Below are 26624 nucleotides of genomic sequence, written 5' to 3' on the forward strand. Positions count from 1 at the left end.
AGGGAGTAGGTAGCTTAATAAGCAGGTACTGAGGATATGGCTGATGTCTCAAACGTGCCACCTTGAGGCGCTGCTGTCATTCAGCTGGGGTTTACAAAGACACTACTCAACTTCATCGCTCTCATCCCAAAGGAAGGAGTTTCATCTTCGGCTCTGTAATGGCCACCTGGATTTCACATGACTATCCCCCACTCAAGATTCTGAAGCTAAACTTTCACTCCTTCCAGCTGGTAAGGGTTGATAAATGTCATTCCTATCTGTTTCCAGTAATAAAAAAAGAAAGGCAGGAGAAAGAAAACAGATTGAATTTTCAAAGGGTGACAGAAGAAGCGAGACTGGTTTTGAAATCAGATTTCCACAGTATTAAATAAGAACTCCCTATGGCAATTTTGTTTTCCGTTTTACTGATCTTGGCATTTTTAGATTATACAAACTAAAAGTTTTTTCCAATTGACCTTTGATACTCTCTGATAGTGTGCTATTTTATTTTTCTACATAAAAATTATGAAGTCAAATTTTCAAATGTTTACTAATTACTTAGATTCTTAACTCATAAAAAGTCACATCTAAATAATTAGTGTGTCTGATTTTAAACCTTTAGCAACAAGTACAGATGAGTGGGACTGAGAACAATTTTAAGATACTTTACAGCAGCGGTTCTCAACCTGTGGGGGTCAAAGGAACCTTTCACAGGGGTCGCCCAATTCATAACGGTAGCAAACTATGATTATGAAGTAGCAACGAAAATATTGTTATGGTTGGGGGGTCACCACCAGATGAGGAACTGTCGGAAGGTGAGAACCACCGCTGCAAGGGAGCATGCCCGAAGAAAGCACCTCCGGTACCTGCCCCACGTGCTAAGTGACTCAAATCAAATCAAACACCAAATTTTGAAGACAGAGAGAAAACGAGGTGTCTTGGATTTCCTTTCACGAAATGATCTAACCTGTATAGCCTTGAAATGGCCATAAGAACATCAAAAAGCATCTAAAGATTTCTATAAAATGATTATAGATGCAAAAGAAGAACATGTTCCTCTATATCCAAAATAAAATCCCTGATGGTCCACTGCTTAAACTGCTCTGCTGCAAAGCGAGACGTCAGTGGTTCGAACCCACCAACTGCCCCGTGGAAATAAAAGACGTGGCAGTCTGCTTCTGTGAAGAGTTCAGCTTTGGAAACCTCTCGGGCGGTTCTGTTCTGTCCCATAGGGTCACTGCGAGCCAAAACCTACTCGATGGCAGTGGGCTGGGAGTAGGTATGGCCAGTATCCACTGCACTTAGAACAGTAACTATGGTCACAAAGACTAGGCCACTATACTTTGATAATGGCATTAATTTCCTTTGCAACCATATTTATTTTAAACCAGGTTTCCCAGTGATTAAAATGAAAACTAACAGTAAGGAGAATTTATCTAGCTAAAGTTTTTCAAAATCTAGGTTACTGAAGAGGTATGAGCTGCATACAGAATAAGAACATCTATTTATTTCAACCTCGATTGTAATGGTCAAGCAACACCGAATGTGATAACCACTGGACGGAGAGAATCCCTGCTTGAAGTCCCTGAGACACATGCGTGAAATGGTGAACTACTAAGGTACAAAAGGAAAAGCTTAAAATTGGGGACTGGGCCAGCAGAGACTTGACTGCTGGCTCTTTGGTTTGCTTATTTTTGGCTCTAGGCGAGGTCCTTAATTGCTCTAAACTTCAATTTAATTTATGATTTGGAAAAGCATAACCATAGCACTCTACTTAAGAGTTGACATGAAAATTACAATAAATATCTCTTCGTGCAATCCACTGAAATACTCCACTGCCGTGGAGTCTGACGGGTACCAAAAGAAAAGAAGACATTGCTCTGGGTGGAGCGGAACGTTCTTGGTATGCATTTTTCCTGGCTGAGCGAACATTGAGCAACTCGCTCTGAGTTAGTGACCCTGTGGCGGGCGTCCCTTGGGAAGGTTCTCTCTGGTCACAGTTAATTTTTTTGTACAAGTCATTTCACTCGAACCACATTTTTGTGATGGTTGATTTAAGAGAACAGAGTCCAGCTGTGAGAGTGTTTCCTGCTCTGGAAAAATGCCGCGGAAACTGTTATGACGTTGGACACAGCTTATAAGAACAGCACTATGGGAAAGACGCAAGTGTCCAAACGGTTTTCTCGTTTCAAAAAAGGTAAAATGCCGATTGATGACAAACCTCATTCTGGACGTCCACCAACTTCCCAAACGGAAAAAAAGGTTGACTGCTAGTGCACTTGGAGTTCATTCCACCAGGTCAGTTAATCAAGCTTCCTACTTAGAGATGCTGAAAAAATTGCCTAACAGCGTGTGTCAGAAAAGGTCTGATTTGTGGCAGAAGGGGGACTGATTTTGCTACCATGACAATGCACCTGCTCAGGCAGCCATCTCAGTGCACCAGTTTCTGGCAAAAATAATGTGCCTCTCCTGCCCCACACACCTTACTCACCTGCCCTCACTCTGTGCAACTTCTTTTGTTTCTGTAAATGAAGAGAGATAGGAAAGGACAGCGATTTGATGACATTGAAGAGGTGAAGAAAACAATGATGTTGTCAGTCATCCAAAAATGAGTTTGAAAAAATGTTTCCAAGAATGGAAAGCACATTTGATAAATGTATTCAGTGTAATGCAGAGTACTTTAAAGGCGATAAGGTTGTTTTGTTTAATAAAATGTAGTACATAGCTTTGGAAAAAAAATATCCGTTTTGTTAGGAGTATCCCCTCATAGATTTGTAGTCATAGAAGACCCACAGGACAGAGTGTAACTGCCCACGAAGGATTCCAAGACAGAACATCTTTATGTGAGCAAACAACCTCTTCTTTTCCTTATGGAAGGACTCGTGGGAATGAACTTCCCACCCTCAGTTAGTAACCCAACGCTTAACCCACTGTTCCACCATGCATAGCAGGCGTCAAGTGTCTAAAATTCTATGGTTTTACAAATGATATCCAACAAAAGGCATTTATTTGATATTTATTATAAACATAATGTTATTGTTAGGTGCTGTTAAAATGATTTTCAACTCATAGCAACTGCATGTGACAGAATAGAATAGCTTCACAGTTTTCTAGGTCATAATCTTTTAATGGGAGTAGATAACCAGGTATTTTCCCCTAGAAACCACATGATCCTTTAGCTAACCAGTCAACCACTTAATCATTGTGCCTGGGGACCCTTGTAAACTTAGTACAAACAGTCAGGATCATTATATCTGAGTCTTCACTAAGAACAGATTCCTGTACTGGTCAGGGTTAACAAACTAAAAGGAGCGTTATAATCCCATAACATATTGTTAGATTCTGGCTCATTGCAACTTTATAGGGCAGAGTCGAAAAAGCTTTTCTGATCTCACAGAAATTCTGGTACAAAAATATGGTCAGAAGAACTCAAATATAAAAAGAGTCACTGAAGCATTGTTAAAGATGAAATTTCAAAATGTAAAATGTTCAGGTGCAGAAGGATTAACAAATTGTGCCATATTCAACCAACTATTCTATCCAGAAGACCCACAAGAAGAGAATCTTCAACAAAAAAATCTAAAATTAAATAAAAATAAGTGGCAGAAAGATGTCTATAGTAAAAAACCACTTACATACAATTGTACAGCATGGCCTGTATTTACATATACTTAATAATGAGACAGTAATCTGCACAGAAATGGCAATCACCAAATTTAGGCCAGCTCTGAGCATGACTGAAGAAAGGAAATGAGATCAGGCAGAGGTCAGAGAGGGCTTCGCTTGATCCAATGTTTCACTTTCTCAAAAGCCACATTAAACTACAGGAATTACAGGGAAAATGTTTAGTTTTGTAGTTACCCAGTATGTATGTGCGTTTATTATAGCATTCTCCACAATTGTCCTATATTTGAAATATTTCAAAATTCATAAAGGAGCTGTTTATCCCAGTCTGGAAATCAGAGCAGGTAATTTCCCCAAACTAATAATTCCTGCTCCAGAGGTATTCAAGAGTATGATGGAAATGAGGAGAAACGAAGTTTTGGTGGCGGGGTGTGTGTGTGTGCAATATGGTAGGGGTAGGAAGGATAGCAGATGTTCCAAAGCATAAGACAGCTGGGTATAGAAGAGAGGTTCCTTTCCGACCCTTTGAAATAAGGAAAATAATTGTTACCCAAGAGTTAAAAATTCAACTAAATAAAATGTAAAACCATTAGCAATGACGCAGTGTTAATGCAGATATCAGATTATTTCACACTACCGAAAAACATCATTACCCCCAAACATCATTCCATTACCCAAAAACATCATTAAGCTTAAAATACTTACAACAACCCCACTCTTGGTGGTAGTTTCTCGGTATGTAAAGTTGCAAATTGCCCAGGCTAAATAATATGTGGACATTAGAGGGGTCTGTGAAAAATGATCCGTTACCCATCCATCTTCCTCAAACACAGAAGTTTCCACTGGCATATTCGATAAAGATAAATAGGTTGCTTGGTGCTTGATGCTGATTTTGAAAGTAGCCTTGTAGATTGGTTCATCAAAACAAGGAAATGCCTTTCTGGCATGTGTAGGTGAAAACTGAGTAACACCAAGAAATCTGGAAAGAAGAAAAAGACATTCTCAATAACATTTATGGATGGAGTTATGTTCTCAGTATATACTTCTGCTAATTGAATGTACCTTTGTCAATCGCAAATGTTCTTTTTTCTTAAACGTAAGTGTGTAAGCACCTTGAAATATTGGGATATAATGATTTCCCTTATGGAAAATGTTACATTATTGGCTCAAAGATAATAATTATTATGGGGATGGTGCGGGATGAGGCGGGATTTCATTCGGTTGTATATAAGGTTGCTATGGTTCACTTAATAATTTTGTAATATGTAAAGACCAAACTTCAAATGCTTTCCTCAACTATATGTGAACATAGAACATCACTGAGAAATGCGTATGCTCTCAGATTTCATCAAGACATGGCCAGGCTTTGTTAAGAGGCAGGACTTTAAAGTCATACAAATTTTGGTGAGAATCCTGGCTATAAAACCTTCTTGGATATATCATCTTGTGTGACTACCCAAGAGCTTACAGTTCAGTTGTCCATTGATCAAATAGCAAATAATCAAGCCTAACTCAAATAGCAGTGTAAAGCTGGGGAGGCACTGAGAGGATGCAACCATACATCATGATGAATAACAAAGAGCAGGTAGTCAATACATGGCAACCTTTCGCGGGGCACTCGATCATATACAGTAATCCCTCCTTACTCCTGGGGATTCATTTCAAAACCTTGAATGGATGTCTGAAATTGCAGATAGTAACAAACACAAACTATCCTATGTTTTGTCTTATGCATACATACTTAGTATAAAATAGTTATAAATTAGGCACAATAAGAGACTGACAACAATACTTCAAAGTCAAAAAACATATACAGCATGAATATGCTAGATTATGGGTTCCCAAACTTATTTGATCTTCTGCCCCTTTTCAGGAAGAAAAAAAAATTACCCAGCATCACCTAGCAATCAAAAGCTTTTACACTAGAATCCATAATCCAAGATGAAGTGTAAGTACCTGCTTCCGTAGCCCCCTGCCCTTGATCATTCCAGCACCCCCAGGGAGCAGTATTGCTCACTTTGGGGTGCACTGTACTAAATAAATAATTAATATCCCCATCAAGATGAAGCAGAATGGCCAAGACTTCAGCATGCTACTCACTTACCATTTTTAGACCAAGGTTGACTATGAGTAACTAAAACTAAGACAGTGAAAACACAGGTAGGGAAGACTCCTCTTTGAGCAAATGTATAAGGGACTTCAAATATTTCATGAAAAAAATAATAATTGAAGGTTCCCTCAAGTTACCACGAACTCTTTAAAGCTCGGTCCTAAAGAAAGGGAGATCCCTGTGGGCAGCTCTACAGGAGAGAGACAAGGGAGCCAGCTTCCTTCCTAATGAAAGGATGGAGACCTGCGGGGCACTTCCGTTCTGCACTATGCTGGGTACCAGCTGGATGGCTTGTAGTTAGGAGTTTTAACAAGATGTAGATTAACTTGAAAACTTGATGGCCTTCCCATGGTAAAAGGTCAACAAATAAAAACTCTCCACTCTTTAGAAATGACACTCTTCTAACTTTCAAAAAGAAGCCTTTGTTCTTGAGAAAAGTCTATGACAAAAAAAAGAGATACTAATTACAAAACTTAATACAGGGAAAGCCATTAACAGACTCTGTAAAACATAACTGAATTCTAATGTAATTTTTTTGAAAACTCTTTTCCACCATTCCTTTTTTTTTTTTTTTAATCATCTAGGGTTACGGTATATACTTGTGTATAAGTCAAGTTTTTCAGCACATTTCTAATGCAGTTTTTGTGGTAAAATTAGGTGCGTTAGCTAAGATTTGGGTCAGCTTATACTTGAGTATATACGGTATTTTTGTTTTTAGATGCCCCATTGATTTGCAGCTCGGAATTGACACTATGTTACAGAGAATTGTCCCCATTGGATTTTCTAGGCTGGGACCCCTGGTGGCACAGTGGCTACTCATTGGGCTGTTAGCTGTAACGTCAGCAGTTTGAAACCACAGCCCACTCCGCTGGAGAAAACAAAGTGTCCTTCTCCTATAAAGAGTTACAGTCTTGGAAACCCACCTGGTCCTATATGGTTGGCAGGAATGGGGATCAGCTCAGTGGCAGAGTTTGGTTTGGTTTGGATCTGTATCCAAGCAGTCTTTAATCTTTCTCCCAACGACTGCTGCGTGGGTTCAAACCGCAACATCTTGGCCAGTAGCTGAGTGCCTAGTCATTGCAACACTGGGCTCCTTGTCCACTGCAGAAATGCTCTTCTACACACAGCACTTTCCCCTGGAGACTGCACTTGGCCTTCAAATCGTTTTCAGCACAGTTTTGCATGCAACTACCCAAACCAAAATCCAAACTCCCCGCCATCTACTCAGTTCTGACTAACAGGGACCCAGAGGACAGAGTAGAAATGTGTTTGTGGGCTTCTGAGACAGTGCATGTTTTCAGAGTAGAGCCTCAAGAATAACCATTTCAAGAACAGCAGGGTTTCATTCCCTTGTACATAGGGTCGCTGTGAGTCGGAGCTGACTGAGCAGCGCCTAATCATAGCTCCCAACCAATACCTTTGACTCTGACTACCCTTGGCTCAAACCCTTAGCAGTAAATGTTTACATCATTTTAAAATTCTAAAGTTAAGTTTTAGCACAGAAAGCCTAATTTTTAAGCTTGGTTTTGAACAAGTAAAAACTGGGATCCTTCTTTGCTGTTGCGTCCTGTTAGATGCATATTATCAGTGAAGTTTTTAGTCTTGTTTTGGGTTGTTTTTGAGAGTTATCTAGAAAATTACATAGAACTACTATAAACCAAGCTTGGGTAAGTCACTTAACTATCTTAGCTTTCTTTTTCATGAATAAAAGGTAGATCATAATGCTTGCTAGGACTTCCTTACAAAACAAGTAAGATGATAAAATGATAAATGTACGGGAAAGAGTGTTTAACTCTAAATTCTGATATAAGCATAAAGTTAACATTGGAATGATTCCTAAAAGCAAATTGCCTAGTTCTACCAAATTTCTAAGAAAAAACAGTTGATCCAGTAGGCTTAAGACATACATTCAAGGTTACACAGATAATTAGCATATAGCTGGATCTTCTAGAACTGATATTCTTTTGTCTCAAAGTAAAAGCTAATTAGATTTCAAAAACAGTTAAATTAATTTTAGCCATAATTTATGAAGTGTTTCCATTCATATAATAAAGGTTATTTCCAAATCTGCTTGTACCCTATTAATATTTTTCCTTATTGCTTTTTCTGATAATGATTTTTGTTTAATGAAATGTCAGTACTTTAGAGGTAAAATGCTCCTACCTATAATTTTCCTCTCCTGTGTTATTTTCCTTAAATAATACTCCCCACTCTTATCTCTCAATCTTATTCACTAAAATGTCCACTGAGATTGCCATTTCTCTGTTGAGGCCATTTAAAATGTCCCTTCCAGAGTTCATAGAAGTGGGAAAGTGTTCCCTTTTCACTTGAGTCTCTGAGAACTCTGATTCCAATCACTGGACAAATAAATATTCCCACTGGACAAATAAATATTCCCACTGGACAAATAAATATTCCCACTTCTCACTGTATTAGCTATTTGGAAGGATTTGTTAAAAGGGAATGCCCATTGGTTTTTGTCCTTATGGTCTCTGCACACTAACTGAAAAGAAAAATTACATAAACACACCCAAAGATACAACGCTAGGCAAAAAGTACTACAAAGGATCAACAGAAATATTGTAATTAGAATTTCTTAGTCTTTAAATAAAAATCAAATGTGTCTTTGATGTTACATAATTAATGGGCCATAATTTATTAGATGTAGAAGGCCACAATACCTCCAAGCTAAAATTATAAACCAAATATAAATGCAAGAGGAGCACTATTTTTTCTGCCTTGCTTTTAGTAAGTAAGTGTTAGGAATGCTAGCAGTTCACATGACTGATTCTCGGGGTTGAAAGGAACTACGAAGATCATCTAGTGACGTTTTCAAAAATTAATATTCTTAATGAATTCATACACACAGTGTATATCTATGCATGGAGGGCCGCCATATATTCTGATAATGTCTAAATGAGGAAATACCAATTTCACAGTCTGGCACCTGAGGACGATTGCAATTGAATTTCAATTCAGTATTTAGGAAATCAAAAAAAGTCCCTTGGTAAAGAAGAGCCGCTGAACTAGATTACATTTAGGGTCTTTCCCAAGCTTGAGATCCTATAACCCCCCCCCAAAATTAGAAATGAAATATTCCCTGAGTTTATGAGGCTGTTTTAAAATGCTAAATTATGCTACTATTAAATAGCTTTTTAATTACCAGCGATGTAATGCATGCACTTGTCCTAAGCATTCATTTGCTGAGTGTTCACCACTAGAAAAAAATAAACATGTGCACTCACTTCCCTCAAGGAGGTTATTCTTGAACAAGAAATGTCAATACACACTGACGTGGGTATTATACAAAATGTCGTAACAGAAAGGAAAAAAATGTATGAAGAAATTATGTTCACTAAAGTTGGGCTTTTCAATGTCAGCGCTATTGCCATACATGGTCAAATACTTCTTATTCCCGGGGACTTTGGCATGCCTCTGAAGCTAGTTAACAACATCCTATCCTCCACCTACTAGATGGCTAGTGGCACCTGCCACGTGTCTCCTGGAGGGTGAGAGGGAGACTCAACTCACCCCATGGAGTCGATGCTGACTCATAATGGCCCTGTACGATAGCACAGAGTTGCTCCTTTGAGTTTCTGAGACTGTAACTGCCCCAGGGTAGAAAGCCCAGTCTTTCTCCCAAAATGTGGTTGGAAACCTGCCCACCTTGTATTCGCTGCCTGAGCAACTACTAACGCCGACAGAGCTCTCTGAGAGTGGAGAAGCGGTGGCAAATTGTTCTAGTTGAGAACCACCGACTGGAGAACTCAAGACCCAACAGAGGACACAGCCCGTACATCAGCCCTGAAGACTGGGTACGATTGTAACGGTTAGAGATTGATGGGGCATGAGCAAGTTAGAGATTGATCGGGAAGTGACAAGATAGCTGTATGTTAAAAACGTTCGACTCGCATACTAAGTTAGCGCTCTGTTCTTGTACGGATTCTGGGTATATCCAGTCTCTATAGTGCACGTCCATCTCTAACACCCCTGTCACCCTTGAGATTCTCCTTTGTAACAATGAGCACTGGTTTCAGGCTCAGTGCTCTCCACCGATGAAAACACCTACTGGATTCTAAAAGCACCAGTCTGACTTCACTGCGCATATTTTATGGTTACTTTTAATTGGTGGAACTGGAATTTCTTTTCTGCATCCTGCCATTACAAGCGTCCTGAAGGCCTCTAATAAGCATGATTTAGGGGGAAAAACAACAATGAGTTTGGGGGTTTTGTTAATTTGAAATGAGATTGAGCTGGTAAATGAACATCAAGCAGAAGACATACAAAAATTAATTAAAAGTAGAAGATATATTAATACATGGTATGCAGACATACATATTATAGCAAGAATAAAATGAAAACAAGAGATAGAAGGTAACGGAGACAACTATTTTGTTGTCCTTTTCCTGCTTTCTAAAACAAAGCCCTTCCTATCTTTTAATTAATCCTTGTATTTCCATTAAAAAAAAAGAAATCTCCACTTCCAAATATGACATTATGGAAGTGTCAGTCCAAGAATGTCACTTTAGCATAACTAGAAAAATGTGACTAAATACATGCATTTTAATTCTTTCCTATCTAAAATAAATTACTTGATTTTATTAACAACTTGTCTATTTGACATTTTGGTTGGGCTAAGGAGAAGAGCTTAAAGCTCTATGTTGCCACTGAAGGATATAGAGAATTGATTTCTCCTTACTTCTGCGGAAGTTCACTAGGCAAGCTACTTGTGTCAAGTCATTATGATAACATTCAGCAGAAGCAATGCATTAACGTTGGTTGATACTGCCAACAAATTACAGTATGTGATACAAAACAATTTCTGCTCCATTATTTTCCGTTTGCCTTATCATAAAGGTAAAATATGCAGAGGAAATAAACATTTGCATAACACTGTTAGCGTTCAGATTGATCCATGAGTTTTCGTTGCGGAATCCACCAAAACCAAGACTGTCTCACAAACGGCATGGCATATTAAAAAGATGTCCTTTGGGTCAGCGCTATGCAAATCACATGTACAGCACAGTGGAAAACTGAACTTTGGACTTTTTTCAGTAGCAGTTGCAATTTGTCTATTTTTACAACAGTAAAGGATTGGTGAGAAGAACTCCCAAGACCTAAAGTTCCAATGGAGCATCTTTGCTGCTTGCAGTCAATGGACTAAGTTACAAGGTCATAGAAGTTACACATGCCCCATTAAAATGGAGGGTTGTTAATCAAAATGCAAATTATTACTGTATGACAAAACATTTTAAGCCAAAATGTGCCGTTGTTTAGACTGTGTGTTTTTATGTACTCCGATGAGTCATTAAACCTCTGCCATTTCAGCAGAGAAGTACTCCTGCTGAATATTCAGTACTATAAGCAAGCATGCAGTCTATTTTTTTAAAATAACCATTCTAGTAACCTAAAATCAAAATGCAATAATGCTCACAATGTGTATGTATAAAGTGATGCATATATGAGTAACGGTGTTATAAAAGCCGAGCACGGTGTTCACAATTGTTTTCCCATTTATAAACTGAATAATCTTACCAAATTCAGAATTGAATATCGATTACCCTTGATGGAGAATTTTATGAATGCATTCAATTACTTCTACAGGTAATACTATTTATTTTTAAGGTCAAATAATAAAATAGTGCTTAAGATGTGTTTCATTTATATTAAAAATGATATAAGTATTTTAAAGTCTGGGTACTGTCAGAACTCAAAGTTTGCAAACAACGTTTTATGACTGATAGCGCTTTCTCCAGGAAGCCAATAGACAACAGCATGAAAAACAAAGAGAATATTGAACTTGTTAAGGATTTTATTTGGCTTGGATCCACAGTCAATGTTCATGGACGTAGTGGTCAAAAAAGCAAAAGATATATTGTGTTGTACAAATTTTCTGCACCAGATCTCTTTGAAGTGCTGAAAAATAAGAATTTCACTTTGAAGACTAAGATGTGCTTGACCCAAACCATGGGATTTTCAATTCCCTCCTATGCATCTGAATGCTAGAAAATGAATACAGAAAAATGGATGCTTTTGAATTTCAGTGCTGGCAAAGAATACTGTTAAGGTAACCTGGACTGCCATAGGAACAAACAAATCTGTCTTGGAAGAAGTACAGCCAGAACGCTCCTGAGAAGTGAAGACTGGGAGACTCCATCTCGAGTACTTTGGACATAATATCAAGAGAGACAAGTCTCTGAAAAGGGTGTTTCCTTCTTCTACTCACAGAGTTGCACACAGAGTCAGAACTAACTCAAGGACACCGAAAAACAGATGCCCTGGTGATGCTGTGTGATAAGTGTTGGACCACTAACCAAAAGTCCCACAGTTCAACCCCATCAGCCACTCTGCAGGAGAAAGAGGAGGAACCTCCCATCAAGATTTACAGTCTTAGAAATATAGTCAGAAACAACTTCGCAGCAGTTGTTTTTGGTTTGACTTGGCTTTCTCTTTCAACTATGGGCTTTCCTACTTGTTCTTCTGACTCCCCATTGTAAGAAAGGCATCCTCTTGACCTTCAGTAACTGGTTTTACTATTCTCGCTGCTGTAAGAGAGGAGGATTAAGACCAAGGACGGATAGACTCCTTTTGTTTCTCCTCATCTTCCCTACACTCACCCATCCTCATCTTAACTTGCTTGAACCAAGCTGTGAAATGCAACACATCTTCTCTTCTTCGCTCTGAAAAGACTCTGTTCTTCCCTCCCCATCATTTGGACTCTGTATATGGAACAAAAGGAACAGTGGACAAAGGCCTACCCACAGTGGCCAACTCACCACTGTTTTGCCAGTAAGAGCAAAGCCAAGAACAGTGGTGCTACATAACATATACCCGTCTGAATAGATGTCTCACAGTGGGATGATACAGTGCTATCTAACACCCCCAGAAGGGCTCACACATTGCCAAGGGCAATTTTACATGCTTTACACAACTTAACTCATAATCCACAAAAGAGAAAGTAAGGTCCACTATCCCCTGTTTTGCAGATGAGGACACCAGGCACAGAGCGGCTAGGAAATTTGCCAAAGTCATAAAGCTAATACGTGGTATAAATACAACTTGAAACCAGGCGAGTGACTGCACTCAACAATCGTGTGTACTTTTCCTACAACCCAACTGAATAAAATAGCTTGATTCTATACTTAAAAGAGATGAAAAGTAATCAGAAATGGTAATTATAAAACTTCTTTTTTTTCCATCTTCTGATTTTATTTTTGAGTTTTGCAGTCAGGAAATTAAATCTTCATCCTTCACATCAAAATCGGTGTGTGCTGGGAGGAATCGATTCACACCTGTCCCCGTGTGATTGGTGCCAGAGTCCTTGCACCTAAGTTCCACCCCAGCGTTCAAAGGCTGGGAGGTGCACCTGGAATCAAGGAGAACCGGAAGGGTGAGCCAAGGGGTCTTCACCCGGATTAAGCCTCCTTCCAGCCCTGCCAGTCCTATGCCACCCTCACAGCCTCCTCACCACCATCCAGCTGTGCCTCTTTATGAATCATCTCAAATTGTTCAGGAAACTGACGAAAGCAGGGAGTATTCTTGATGTTTTTATTCCAATTAACATAAAACTTCTGCCCACACAGGAGAGAATTGCCACTCTGGTGGCAAAAGACAAGATTGCATACATCTTTCAAAAGGTCCAGGGGAACCCAACGTTTACTGCAAATCTGAGAGGATGCAAAAGATATGCAAAGAATCATTTCTACAGTGATGATGAAGATAATCTTTTCTAGGGTAGAAAGGTGAGCTTGGAAGTCGTTGTAGGAGAGATGCCCTACTTTTAAACATTTTTCTGTGGGATTAACAAATTATTTCTTCCCTCATTTTTGCATAACTCTTTAAAGTCATGATTGAAAAAGTCGACTCATAGTCAAGTAAGCATATCAATCAAATGTATTTGCTTGAGTAAGGAAATAAGCCTAACCTATTGCCCCATAATATTGCCACAGGACTGTCCCCATTGTTGTTGATGTTGTGTTATTGAGTTGGTTCAAACTCAGAGTAGCCCGAGGCACAAGAGAACAAAGAGTGTCCAATCCTGCACCATCCTCACAACTGTTTTATCCTGGCGCTCACTGGTGCAGTCAGCGTGTAAATGCATGTCATTGAGGGTCTTCTTCTTTTTCGTTGACCCTCTACTTTAAAAGTGTACCATCCTTCTCAGAAACATGGTACTTCCTGATAGCATGTCCTAAGTCAGGGAGATGAAGTCTTGCCACTCTCACATCTAAGGAGAATTCTGTCTGCACTTCTTGCAGGACTGGCTTGCTCTTTCCTCAGAAATCCGTGGCACATTCAATACTCTGTAAGAACGCCATAACGCAAGTGCAGAATCTTCTAAAGTCTTCCTTTGTCAGTATCCAGAATGAACATTAGGAAAAAAATCTAAAACTTGCTCTTAAAGGTAGAGTCGCTAAAGTGAACGGAAGAAATGACCAAGTAAATGAACTCAACAGAAAATTCCAGGAGGTGAGTGAGAAGACAAAATAAAGTGCTATAATTAAATATGCAAACATCTGAGTTAGAAACCCAAAAGGTAAGAATGCCTTTGGCATATCTCAAACTAGAAAACTGAAGAAAAAAATTCATTCACATATTGTAATATTGAAGGATTCAATGGACCAATAATAAAGGATGCCAGAAGCATCAAAAGCACATGGAAGTAATATATAGTCACTGTACCATAAAGAAAGTAACATATGATCAAAAACTGTTAGTACTGAAGGAAGAAGTCTACGTCATACGGAGGATGCTATCCAAAAACACGACTCCAGGAATTGATGAAATACCCACTGAAATCTTTCAAGAAAACGAATGTAATCCTGAAAGTGCTCATCTCTGACAACACATTTGGAAGACAGCTACCTCACCATCTGACTAGAAGTGATAAATATCTGTATCGCTTAACAAAGAAAGGTAAGCCAAGAGGATGTATCAACTATTGTCACAAGTATCACTGACATCAAGTTCAAGTAAGATCTTGAAGAAATTATAAAAACAATTACAGCAGTAAGCTGACCAGGAACTGGAGGAAATTCAGGACAGATCCAAAGGAGAATTTGGGAAAAGGGCTATTATTGCTGGTGTCAAATGGATCTTGGCTGAAATTATAGAATTCCCAAAAGCTGTTTACCTGTGTTTTCTTGACGACACATAGGCATTTGACTGCGTGGGTCATAAAATATATGGATACACTATTGTGAAGAATGAGAATTGCAGAACACATAATTATATTGCCAAAAGGCAATGATACAAACCGAATCAGGGGCTACTGCATGGTTTCAAGCGACTCTAGTGGAATCACGGGTTACACATGGTACTGCTAACCTCAAGGTCACATTCAAACTAACTAGGCACTCCAAGAGAGAAACTTGGGGCTTTTCTCTCCAATATAGACTGAAAGCCACAGAAACCCATAGGGGAACTCCTGCCTTGTCCCATACAGCCAATATGAGTCAGAATCCACTCACTGGCCATGAGTGAGCATGGTTTAAAATCAGAAAAGGTGTACATTAGGATTGTTTCCTTTTACCGTGCTTATTCACTACGTATGCTGAGGTAATAATCCAAGAAGCTGTATTATGCGAAGAAAAATTGGAACAGGATGGGAGGAAGATTTGTCAACAACCTGCAATGTGCAGATAGCACAATGTGGTTTGCTGACAGAGAAGAGGACTGGAAACACTACTGAGGAAGATCAACAATACAGCTTCACTATAGACTTCAACTCTATCTAAAGAAAACAAAGGCTTCACACCTGGATCAACAAATAACAGGAAGATAAACAGAGACAAGATGAGCATTGTCAAGCATTTCATCTTACTTAGATCCACAATCTATACTCATGGAAGCAGCAGACAAAAAGCCATATGATATCCTCACTGGGTAAAACTGCTGCCCAAGATCTCTTTAAAGTACTCAAGAGCAAAGATGTCACTTAGAAGACGAAGGCACCTTTGACCCAGTCACTTCATATGCATCTGCAAGTCAGACAATGAACAAGGAAGGTCACAGAGCCACTTAGGATGTTGGTGAAGAACACCGAAAGGGCCATGGACTGCCGGAGAGACAAACAAGTCAGTCTTGGAAGAAGTGTAACGAAAAAACATCTAGAACCAAGGATGGTAACCCTTGGTTTCATGAACTTTGGAATGGTATCGGGAATAACCAGTATCAGAGATGGTGTCATACTTGGTAAAGTAGGTAGTCAGGGAATAAGAGGAAGGCCATCGAGGAGATGGATTTACACAAAGGCTGCAACAAGAGCTCAACCTTAACAACCATGTGTTTTACATAGGGTCTTTGTGAGTTGGAACCAACTCAATGAGACCCGACAACAACTAACAACACTAACTACAGACTACTTCAAAGAAGACAATATTATTTACAGTAGCCCCTGAATCAATAAAATACCTACAAAATAACCTAATTAGGGTGATATAAGGGATTTCTATGATGAAAATGATAAAGAACTACTGTAAGAGACTAAAAGAGACTTAAAAAATAGAAAGTCATCTTTATTCATGGGTCAGAAGCCTTAATATAGTGAAATGTCCACTTTACCTAAAGCATTATACCGGTACAACGCAACCTGATAGAAATTTCAACAAGATTCTTTACTGAAAGTGGAAAGCTAATGATCAACTTTATATGGAAAAGCAAGGAATCCCACACATCCAAAGCAATATTGAAAAAGGAGAACAAAGAAAGAAGTATCTCACTCCTTGGTATCAAAACAAAATTGTACAGTCACTTTAACCAAAAGACATATGGGTTCAATGATATACATATAAACCAGTGAAGAAGTAATCATTAAATCCAGTCATCAATGGACAACTGATTTTCAACAAGGTGTCACAGTCCATTTGTGGGACAGAAGCAGTCTTTTTAATAAATGACCAACAGGATATCCACTGGCAGGAAAACAAAAACAAAAAAACCAGGATTCATATCTTCCATCATACATGAAACCTAGCATAAAACATATCAAAAACTTAACTACTAACCAAAAACCATAAAGCTCTTGGAAGGAAACACAGGGAGAATAATATAGGCCCTAATCCTTTATAAAAACAGGATAACAGACATAAGAATAAATACACAACTGTTGTTATTATACTTAGGTTCCCTGAGTCAGTTCCATCGCACAGTGTACAACAGAATAAAGCCCTGCCTGGTTCTGGACCGTCCTCACAATCACTGTCGTGGTTAAGCCTCGCTCACCATTGCAGCCCTTGTCTCAATTCTTCTCGTGGAGGAGCTTCCTCTTTTTTCACTGACCTTTGATTTTTGTCAAGCATGATGTCCCTTTCCAGGCCCCCGTCTCTCCAGAAGGTAACGTCCAAAACATGAGAGATGCCGACTCACTATTGTAAATGTTAAAGAACACCCAGGCTATACTTCTCCCGAGGCAGCTTTGTGGCTTGTTTTTTGGGAGCCCCCCTGTGCATTCAATATCCCTCACCAGCACTATAATTTCAATACATCAATTCTTCTGCAGTCTTACTTATCCACCGTCTAGCATTCAGCTGTCAACAAGGCAACTGAAAATACCAAGGCTTGGGTCAAACAGAGAAGGGGAAAAAAATTAAAAACGGAACCTCATAAAAAGTACATTCCTCAAGGGACTTATTAGCAGAGTACACAGACAAACAACAGACTGAGAAGAAGTCATCAGAAACAATTAATCCAGTAAGAGTCTAATTTCTGACACCTATTTAAAACTGCAACCACTCAGCAGCAAAGAGATAAGCAACACAATCTCAAAATGGGTTAAGGACAAGAACAAACCCTGCCCCAAAGAGGACATCTGAGCAGCCGGCAAACATATAGTGAACTGTTCACAATCTTGAGCAATCAAGCGCGAAGATCCATTGTCCTGAGTCACTTCTGTTCAGAGTGGCACTGTGGGACAGAAGAGAACTATCCCTTCCTGGTTCCAAGGCTGTCCATTGTTACGCACGCAAACTGTCGCATCTTTCCCCCAAGAGTAGCTGATTCCCTCAAACCACTGACATCCCAGTCAGTAGCGGAGTACTTCAAACAGTGCAACACCAGATAGCCTTGGGAAAATGCAAATTAAGTTTCCAGTTTTGATTTAACCCTGTCTAAAATGGCACTGATGTTTCAAACATGTAACAACAAGTGCTGGCACGTTTACCCATTGCTGATGGAAAGTGGTACAGCACTTGCTCAAAACACTAGGAATAAACCTACCCTCGGATCCAGCAAGCCTGCTCCTAGCTACCGTAGATGCTCGAGTATAAGCTGACCTGAATATCAGCCAAGGAACCTAATTTTACCACAAAAACCACATTAAAAATATGCAGAAAAACTCGGCTTATACATGAGTATATATGGCATTTAAAACCTGAATGTAATGATATGAACAGATATATACACTACCCACTGTCCTCAAGTCATTTCTGAAACATGATAACCCACCAGGCCAGTGTGAAACTGCTCTATCAGGTTTCCAAAGCTGTAACTTTTTATGGATACAGACAGCCCTATCTTTCTACCACAGAGGAGCTGTGGAATCGAACCACTAGCCCGTCCATTAGCAGCCAAGTACTGTGATCTGTGCCATCAGAGTGCCTTGCTTTAGAGTCCCTCTCTCTCACTGCAATCAAGTCACTTCCAACTCATAGGGACCTCAGGGGACAGAGCAAACCTGCCTCTTCAGAAACCTTTCCAGAAGCCGAAAGCCTTACTGTTATCCTGTCTTGCTAAGGGTTTCAACCTTCTGACCTTGTGGTTAGCAGCCCAACGTGTAAACCACTGTGGTAGTTACATAATTTCATGTCAACTTGATAACTAAAGAGTAGGGATGGAGTCTAGCAGGTCAATCAGGTCACAGCCTGATGGTGCTGCCTTGTGGGTGTGGCCTTCTCATAAGGAGGGTCCTGGGGTCTCTGTCTCTCTCTCCTCTCCTCTCCTCTCCTCTCCTCTCCTCTCCTCTCCTCTCCTCTCCTCTCCTCTCCTCTCCTCTCCTCTCCTCTCCTCTCCTCTCCTCTCCTCTCCTCTCCTCTCCTCTCCTCTCCTCTCCTCTCCTCTCCTCTCCTCTCCTCTCCTCTCCTCTCCTCTCCTCTCCTCTCCTCTCCTCTCCTCTCCTCTCCTCTCCTCTCCTCTCCTCTCCTCTCCTCTCCTCTCCTCTCCTCTCCTCTCCTCTCCTCTCCTCTCCTCTCCTCTCTCTCTCTCTCTCTCTCTCTCTCTCTCTCTCTCTCTCTCTCTCTCTCTCTCTCTCTCTTCCCTTTCCTGCCAGAGCCACAGCCAGGGGATCCAAAGGACTATGCACCCACTGGCCAGTGATGTTCCTCATTCTGCATCAATGCATGTGGCCTCACCAGTCTGAGGAGTAAGCTACAGACTAGTATAGGATATATGGACTTGAGTTGGACTGGGTTGGGAGGAGGTATTTTTAATATATAATGACCTCTTGATATAAAGCTCCCTCGCACACATACGTGAGTGTCACTAAAGTTGTTTCTCTAGTCAACCCTGCCACACACACCAACGATGCCACCAGGGATCTGCTTTAGATTACACACACTTGTTATTTCTGGCAATAGAATACCCACACCAAACCCAAACCCACTGTCAGAGTCAAGTTCTGACTCACAGCTACCCTATAAAAACAAACAAATAAACAAACAGAAAACCCCTCACTGCTACTGAGTCCATCCCAACTCACAGCAACCCCACAGGACAGGGAAAACTTGCTCCGTCGGTTTCCAGGACTGTAGCTCTTTACAGGGAGTGGAGCGCTTCATCGTTCTCCTTCGGAGGAGCTGGAGGTGTGAATGTGCTGATCTTGCAGTCAGCAGCCTACCTCACTGCCAGGAGTCCTTGGTGACGGGACACGGGGCACCACACCAGGATGTGCTGAGCACAAGACAGCCTAACTAAAGCAAGTGTTTGAGCACACAGGGACAGGTGCAAGGAAAGAGTATACGAGTGAGGTACACAGAGTGAGGTACAGAGTGAGGTACACAGAGTGAGGTACACAGAGAGCGGAGAGCAAATAGAAGCCTTTGTTGTTGCTATACACCCACTACACGGAGCCCTGGTAAGATAGTGGTTACGCGATGCTTAACCCACTGGGTGTCACCGTGGCTCTTTCCTTCAAAGTATCTATAAAACCTCCTGCCACAGACTTTATTGTGACTCAACCGTGTAGGACAAAGGAGAGCTGTCTCTTTGGGTTTGCAAGGCTGTAAAGCTTATAGAAGCAGAAAGCCTCATCTTTCCCTGAGTGGAGAGTCTGGGGGGTTCAAAGCGCTGACCTTGAGATTAGCAACCCCACAGGTAACTCACTCAGCCAATTCCACTCAGTTGATTCCAATCTGCTTCTTTGGATTCCCAGGCTTTCCAGTTAAAAGGGTAACCAAAACTCAGAGACAGAGAGAGAGAGAGAGAGAGAAATTAATCCACTCCAAGATCAGGAGAACCAGAGAGTACTTGACCGTAAACACTGACCCCTGGACCAGAGTTACATTTAGTCTCAGATAAAATCTGAGAGAGAAAAATTTGAAGGATGATTCAAACTCTTATGGCAATGAATAAATAAATGCCAGGCAAGCGTGGACAACCGAGCAGCAGAGGACTCTCTAAGACCTGACACCCACCGTCAAGCCAGAGCCAAGCCTCGCCTTTGATACCCCCTTTTATGAAAATAGAAAAGTGACACATGGAATAAAGGGTATCAGTGCCTGGCATATGAACCAGCAATATGAGACGGAAAGGTCATTTACTCAACAGCAAAGATGAGACGATAAGGGTCGGGAAACTACAACACCGGAGAGAGAACTGAGAATATTGACACAGGGTGATACATTTGGCTAAAGTCACTGAATAGTTTTTGTGGGAATTATCAAAGTGCTATAAAAAACTAACTTGCTGTGTAAACTTTTACCAAAAACGAAATGAATATGTCCTTTTAAAAATGATTCTCAAAGATTTTTTTCAGTTCAGAGACTTCTAAATGGGGGCAAAAAGGCTTACACTCCCACTTTTTCACGTAAAAAATCTCTCAGCAAAAAGAATGGGAGATGAGTCTTCTATGAAGCATAAAAATCATGATGGTTTTCTTTTTTTGATAAGTCTTATAATCAATTCCTTCTTTTAATTCCATGTACACCAACACCACAAAAGATCACATGCCTCCCCACAGATAAAATCTTGCATGCTCTTCACAGATTTTCTTACAAACAAGTGGTCTTCATTTTCTTTGAGAACAATATTTTCCCAGTTTAATAAGAGATCATGGTTTTCCGCTAAACAATCTTTTACACAGAAAAACCTCCTAATTTTCTCCCGTCTTCTGTTACGTTGGCATGTTATGGACCCAATCAAAGTTTGTCAAAGAAAACCAGTCTCTCTTTTGAAAGTGGATAAAGTGTTCATTTACCTCGGATAAATTTCCTCTTTCAATCCAACCATCTGGATCTAAATTAAGGTACCCTACTTTGAACATGGGTGCGCACACCATCTGGCTACCCGAAAACGGTAATTACTTCAGGTAAATGAACATTTTACCTAATTCAACACAAGCACATTCTCCTATAGGCGATTATGGCATAAATACACACCCCTTTTGATATGCCTGTTGCTCACCTTTCTAGGCAAAAGTGGGTATGTGTTCTGTCTAATGGAGATAATTTGCCGCTTGTGTGTAAACATTTCAATTTTAAGAGAATTTATTGATTTGCAATTCTCAAGGAGATGTGTTTCCATTCTTAGAAAGCCAAATGAGCAGCACATACAAGCTTTGCCTCAGCAGGGGACACTGGGATCAACATGGTAGCTGCCTTCTGACTTTTCTTCACTTCTGCACGGGAGTCAGGAAAGACAGTTCTTCTCTGCAGGAGGTAACGAGATCCCCTCCAACACCCAGCTGGCTATAAACCCTACCCAGGGACAAAAAAAAAATCTACAACATGGACTGTAACTTCCTTCCCCTCCCCAAAATCATTTCTCTCAGATCTCTGAGGAGGGCATCAAAGAATCAGATTGACTGGGCAATAATGAGTTATTGTTTCCACATAGACTAAGTGGATTAAGTTGTGGTATTACTCTTTTAAGCATTTCACATATTCAATGTGAACCCCAAGTGGCAGATTAAATATTTGTTTTCATTACCGAAATTATCCTATAATTAAATTGGTAATAGTTATGACTAAACACTAAGCTATTTAATCATGAATCAAATGAAAATTCAGAGCTTGCCCCTGTGTCCTTTTGGAGAGTGGGGTTTTTAAATGTTATTTACACTGCATTTAGGTGATAAAATTATTACTAACAAAAGTCCAACTTTGACTGAGTTCCTGCTATTAGTCTAAGTAGCCATAGTAACAGCAACAACAACAACAAGAGTTAATATCTGGAACGCTGGTATGATTTTTTTATAATAATTTACTACATTTTCATTGTCTTATCAACTCTAGCATAAACATCCAATACATGATCAAATTAACATGGCCTTAAAGAAAAAGGAACAGAACTCTTAGGAACACAGAATCCTGTAGTTCCGGGGGGGTGGGGGGGCAAGAGGAGAGTTTAGCTGCATGGGCACTAGGTTAAACTTTCAACTGAGCCCTTTACATCTGTAGGGAGAACTGAAGGAGTGCATTGAAATGCAAATATGTACCAGGGGTATAAGAAATCAGTTATGGGTCAAGCAGAAACATCTGGTCTTTTTAAGAGTCCTGTTAATTTGAAAGCACTGACCAAAACAAACTCAGTTCCACCAAATATATTTTGGCATGGCTTAAAAACCAGCATTAGTTGGAGGTATTTATTTTACCGCAGCAAGATTTATCAGTAGTGATGTGCAATTTACAGTATTGATATTTTGATATAATAAGCTTTTTTCTCAGCATAAGAAGATATACCTTCTATGCCTTTCCCCATATTTGATGATAGTGGGGTTTTTAATGGTTAATCTATATTCTTTATAATATATGGGAAAATGATGGAAAGGGGTTTAAATTATCCATACCTAATGTTACGATTTATCAAGTGACTAATTTATGGGAGACCTTAACTATCATGCAACTATTGAGGCATTTCGGTATTTTATTTATATAACGTGACCTCATAAAACAGAACTTTGGTGAAGTTCCCGTCTCTGAGAGACTAGCAGTTTCTCTTGAGAGTTTCCAGGCACCATAAGCTCAGGTCTAGGGATCAGAAAACCAGAGTTCAAACTCAGCTCTTCACTGACAAACCTGGGGATCCCAAGTGCGCTGGACTGCTGAGCCTTCGTTTTTGCCGTTGTGAGAATCACTGGGGATCTCCCATCAGTCATTTCCAGCACACCTTTAATCAAGTTGTTTGCATTTTTAAGTTTGTTATGTTTCTACTACTTTGTTATTTTTTAACTCTCACCTGTTCTAGTCATTTAAGTAATCATTTGCTTTAAACGCAATGAGTCAGGGGAAGAGCAAGAATCTTATTCTTTCATTAAAATATACCTAAGAACCTCGTACTACCAGACACTTATTTATGGTAGATTATATTCCCCGCACGTGGTCGAGTGTTGTTTAACACATTTACTCATAGGCACCTAGGAGCCCTGGTGGCATGGTACTCACTCATTGGTCTGCTAAACACTAGGTCAACGGTTCGAATCAGTGCTCTGAGGAGACAGACAGACAGGGCTTTCTACTCTGGTACACAGTTACAGTCTCATGAACTCATGACCTCACAGGAGCAGTTCTACTCTGTCTACTCTGTCCTGCAGGGTCTCTGTGAGTCAGACTTGAGTCTCTGGAAGTGAGTGAGTCATGGGCACCTGATGCAATACTGTGAGAGTATGGTATCATTATGGATTTATTATTGTTATTATTCCCAAGTCAGGGGATATATATGGGCTCTACCAAGCCTTGCTGCCTGAACTCAAATCCCTGCTTTGTCGGTTCATCATGTAATCACAGTCAAGATACCTGACTTCCCGATGCTCCCCTTTTCCCATCTGTCAAACTCGGGATATCAGCTCCTATCCTACAGGGCTGCTGTGGGGTTGATAAAACTTAGATAGAGGTCATCAGGTTCAGAAATATTGGCTTAGCTAAATTAAACAACTTCACCAAACCATAAAGTTTTGGAGGAACTGGTGCAATTCGCACCTGTTCTGTTGGATTCTTAAGCACAAACTCTAAACAAGTGAAGGAAAGTTTTTTAAGGCACTAATAAGTAGAATACTGACCAATCTAAAAGGCATCAAAGGCACTCGGCTTTGAAGACTAACTAGCCGTGTTTTCTCCCCCTTCACCACTAGAGACATCTCCAGGGGCAATAACTCTAGGAAAAGCCACTGGAATGACCATGCCTTGATCCTCAAACTGCAGCTCCCGGCGGCGGGCACTCTTGGCAGCGTGTACCATGCCAACCACCCCTCCAGCCTCTCCGGCCTTGAGCTGTCCTAGGCAGGGCTGTGAACTTGACGTTCTACTTTTAGAAAACTTTACGCAGCCAAAGCCCATCTTCTGCCAAGCGTTTGCCAGGGGACGAAGAGTCAGACAGGGTGGACCTGGTAAGAGGAATTTGCCAATACCTTAACGGAGAGGCTCTGCTATGTTGGCCTTAAGCGCTCAGTCATTTTCTTTAGAGGATAACTTGTTAGCCTTTTACTGTCAATCTGGCATCGCTCAAATTACACATTCCCCTTAGAAAAGCAGCAGCACTGGGAGTGGGAATCTATTCTAAGGCCCAGCAAGCTTACCCCAGGAGAAGGTCCCAACTATGCAAGCGGGGCGGAATTCCCTGTTTGGCACTGAGTGAGTGAGTGAGTTTGCGGAGCGGACGGGATTTGGGGACGGGCTTTGGGCTTTGGGGAGACCCTGAGGGTTTGGGCTGGTGACTTTACGCCGCCACCCCTTGCTTCCCAGAGGGAATGGGACCGAGTCTGGGGGGTGGGTGGCAGGCAGCCCAGAGGGTCCCGAGGGTCCCGCGCCGCGGGGCCCCGCCCCTCCCTACCTTCTCTCCCCGTGGAGCACGTAGGAGCTGCGGAAGAAGCCCAGGAGCTCGTTTTCAATGAGGGCGTTGTAGACTATCTTCAGGTTGTAATTCCTCTGGGCGTCCAAGGTCCGGTTCAGCACCACCACCAAGACCTGGGTCTGCGGGTAGAGGAAAAAGCCGGCCACGGGCACGGCCCCGGCCACGCGGTCCTCGGCCACCTGCACCTTCTCGACGGCCACCCGGGAGGCGTGCAGCACGACGTAGCGGGTGGCGTTCCGGCACGCTATCTCCACGTTCACCTCGCCGGCGAAGGTGAAGTTCTCCATGAAGGCGGTGAGCATCAGATTGTAGTGCAGCGGCTTGAGGTGGCCTGACAAGCGCAACTGGGTCCAGGGGCGCCGCGGCTCGCGCTCCTCCTCCGATGGTGGCCGGGCGGACGGGGTCGCCGGCGTCGCCTGGCCGGCCGCTTCGGACGGCGCCGAGCCCTCGCCCGCGGGGTGGTTGCGCGGGGCGGCTCCCGGGAGGCTGGCGTTGCGGTCACGCGCGGGGGAGCCCGCGGGGCCGCCGTCGGCGCCGGGCGCGCCGCACTCGTCGAACCGCAAGCTGAGCAGCACGGCGAGCATGGTGACGGCGAGCAGCGCCACGAGGGACACGGCGAAGGCCAGCACGAGCCGTTTGTGCACCGTGATGTGGCGCTCCGTGGTGCGGGGTCGCACGCCCACCGAGTCCGCCCACGGGTCCGAGGGCCCCCTGCCGCCCGGCCGGGGCGCGGCGGCGGCGGCCTCCCCCATGGTGGCCTGCGAGGGTGAGCGGCTCTCCGCGGCCCCCTCCTCTGCCCTCTTCTTCTTCCTCCTCTTCTTTTTCTTCTTCTTCTTTTCCTTCTCCTCCTCCTGCTCCCCCCGCTCGCCGTCCAGGGCCATCACGCCGCCTCCTCCGCCTCCTCCCCCGCCCTCCCCAGCACCCCCCGCGGGCGGGCGCCCCGAGCCCCCTCCGGCGCGGGCATCCGGCAGCGCACGCGGGCCCGCGGCGCGACGCCGCCTGGCAGCCGGGAGCCTCCGGCCCGCGCTCTCGCAGGACGGGCGCCGGCCCGGGGCGCGGGCCGCCCCGACTGCCCCCGGGAGCCCCGCCTCCCCCCGGGCCGGGCCGCCCGGGGCGGGCTCGCGGACGCGCCCAACTTGGAAGGCGCCGCCGCCGGCCGCCGGCGCGCTACTTCCCGGGCGGGGTCCGGGCGCCCCCTGCGCGGCCGCCGCTCCCGCCGGGCCCTCCCCTGCGCCGCGCTCTCCGCGGGAGCCCGTCCGCCGGCCCCGGGCTGCGCGCCACGGCGAGGCGGACGCCGAGCGAGGGTCCCGCGGGGGGAAGTTAGGGCTCCCGCTTTCGCCCCCCACTCCGGTGTCGCCGGGGCGTTCAGTGCTCCTCCGGGTGGGCTGCGCTGGCGGCGGCGGCGGCGGCCCCGGGGCGCCCCAGACCAGCACCCCGCAGAAGGGCCCGAGAGGATGGCCAGGAGGGACCGACTGGAGCGCCGCCGCCGGAGGAAGTCCGGGAGCTTCGGAGCCCTTCCGGGAATCTGCCCTGGAGACTCCTTCTTCGCCACCCTGGACACTTTAAGCCGCGGTGGCGGCCAACGTCTCCAGCTTGCCAACCGGACAGCCAACCGCCCTCCCTGGTTTGGATGTGGCTCTGCCCTCCGCAGATGGCAAGTAAGCGCTGAGCGCCCGGCCGGGCCACCCCCTGCAGGTAGCTGGAGCTTCGGGCTGGCTTGGTATCCCCGTGGGGAGAGCTGGAGTGAGTGTGTGTGAGCGCCTGTGCGTGTGTGCGTGTGTGTGTGTGTGTGTGCGCGTGTACGTGTGTGTGTGTGTGTGTGTGTGCGCGCACACAGGCTCGGGTCTATATTGCCAAAGCTACTCTAGCTGCCTTCAGGGACTGAACACCTATTACCCCCCCCACCCCACCC

General features: G+C 42.9%; 1 protein-coding gene across 1 annotated transcript in view; it reads right to left on the reverse strand.

Moving 5' to 3' along the window:
• Window positions 1-25608, reverse strand: part of TRHDE (thyrotropin releasing hormone degrading enzyme) — a 524500-nt gene extending 498892 nt beyond the window's left edge. The window contains exons 1-2 of the mRNA XM_075551269.1: window positions 24692-25608; window positions 4309-4582 (exon numbers count right to left, since the gene is read on the reverse strand). Coding sequence (XP_075407384.1) covers window positions 4309-4582; window positions 24692-25593 — 1176 coding nt within the window. The 5' untranslated portion in view covers window positions 25594-25608. The remainder of the gene's footprint in view (window positions 1-4308; window positions 4583-24691) is intronic.
• Window positions 25609-26624: the final 1016 nt, after the last annotated feature.

Source organism: Tenrec ecaudatus, chromosome 6, assembly GCF_050624435.1.
Source record: "Tenrec ecaudatus isolate mTenEca1 chromosome 6, mTenEca1.hap1, whole genome shotgun sequence".
Classification (NCBI taxonomy): Eukaryota; Metazoa; Chordata; class Mammalia; order Afrosoricida; family Tenrecidae; genus Tenrec; species Tenrec ecaudatus.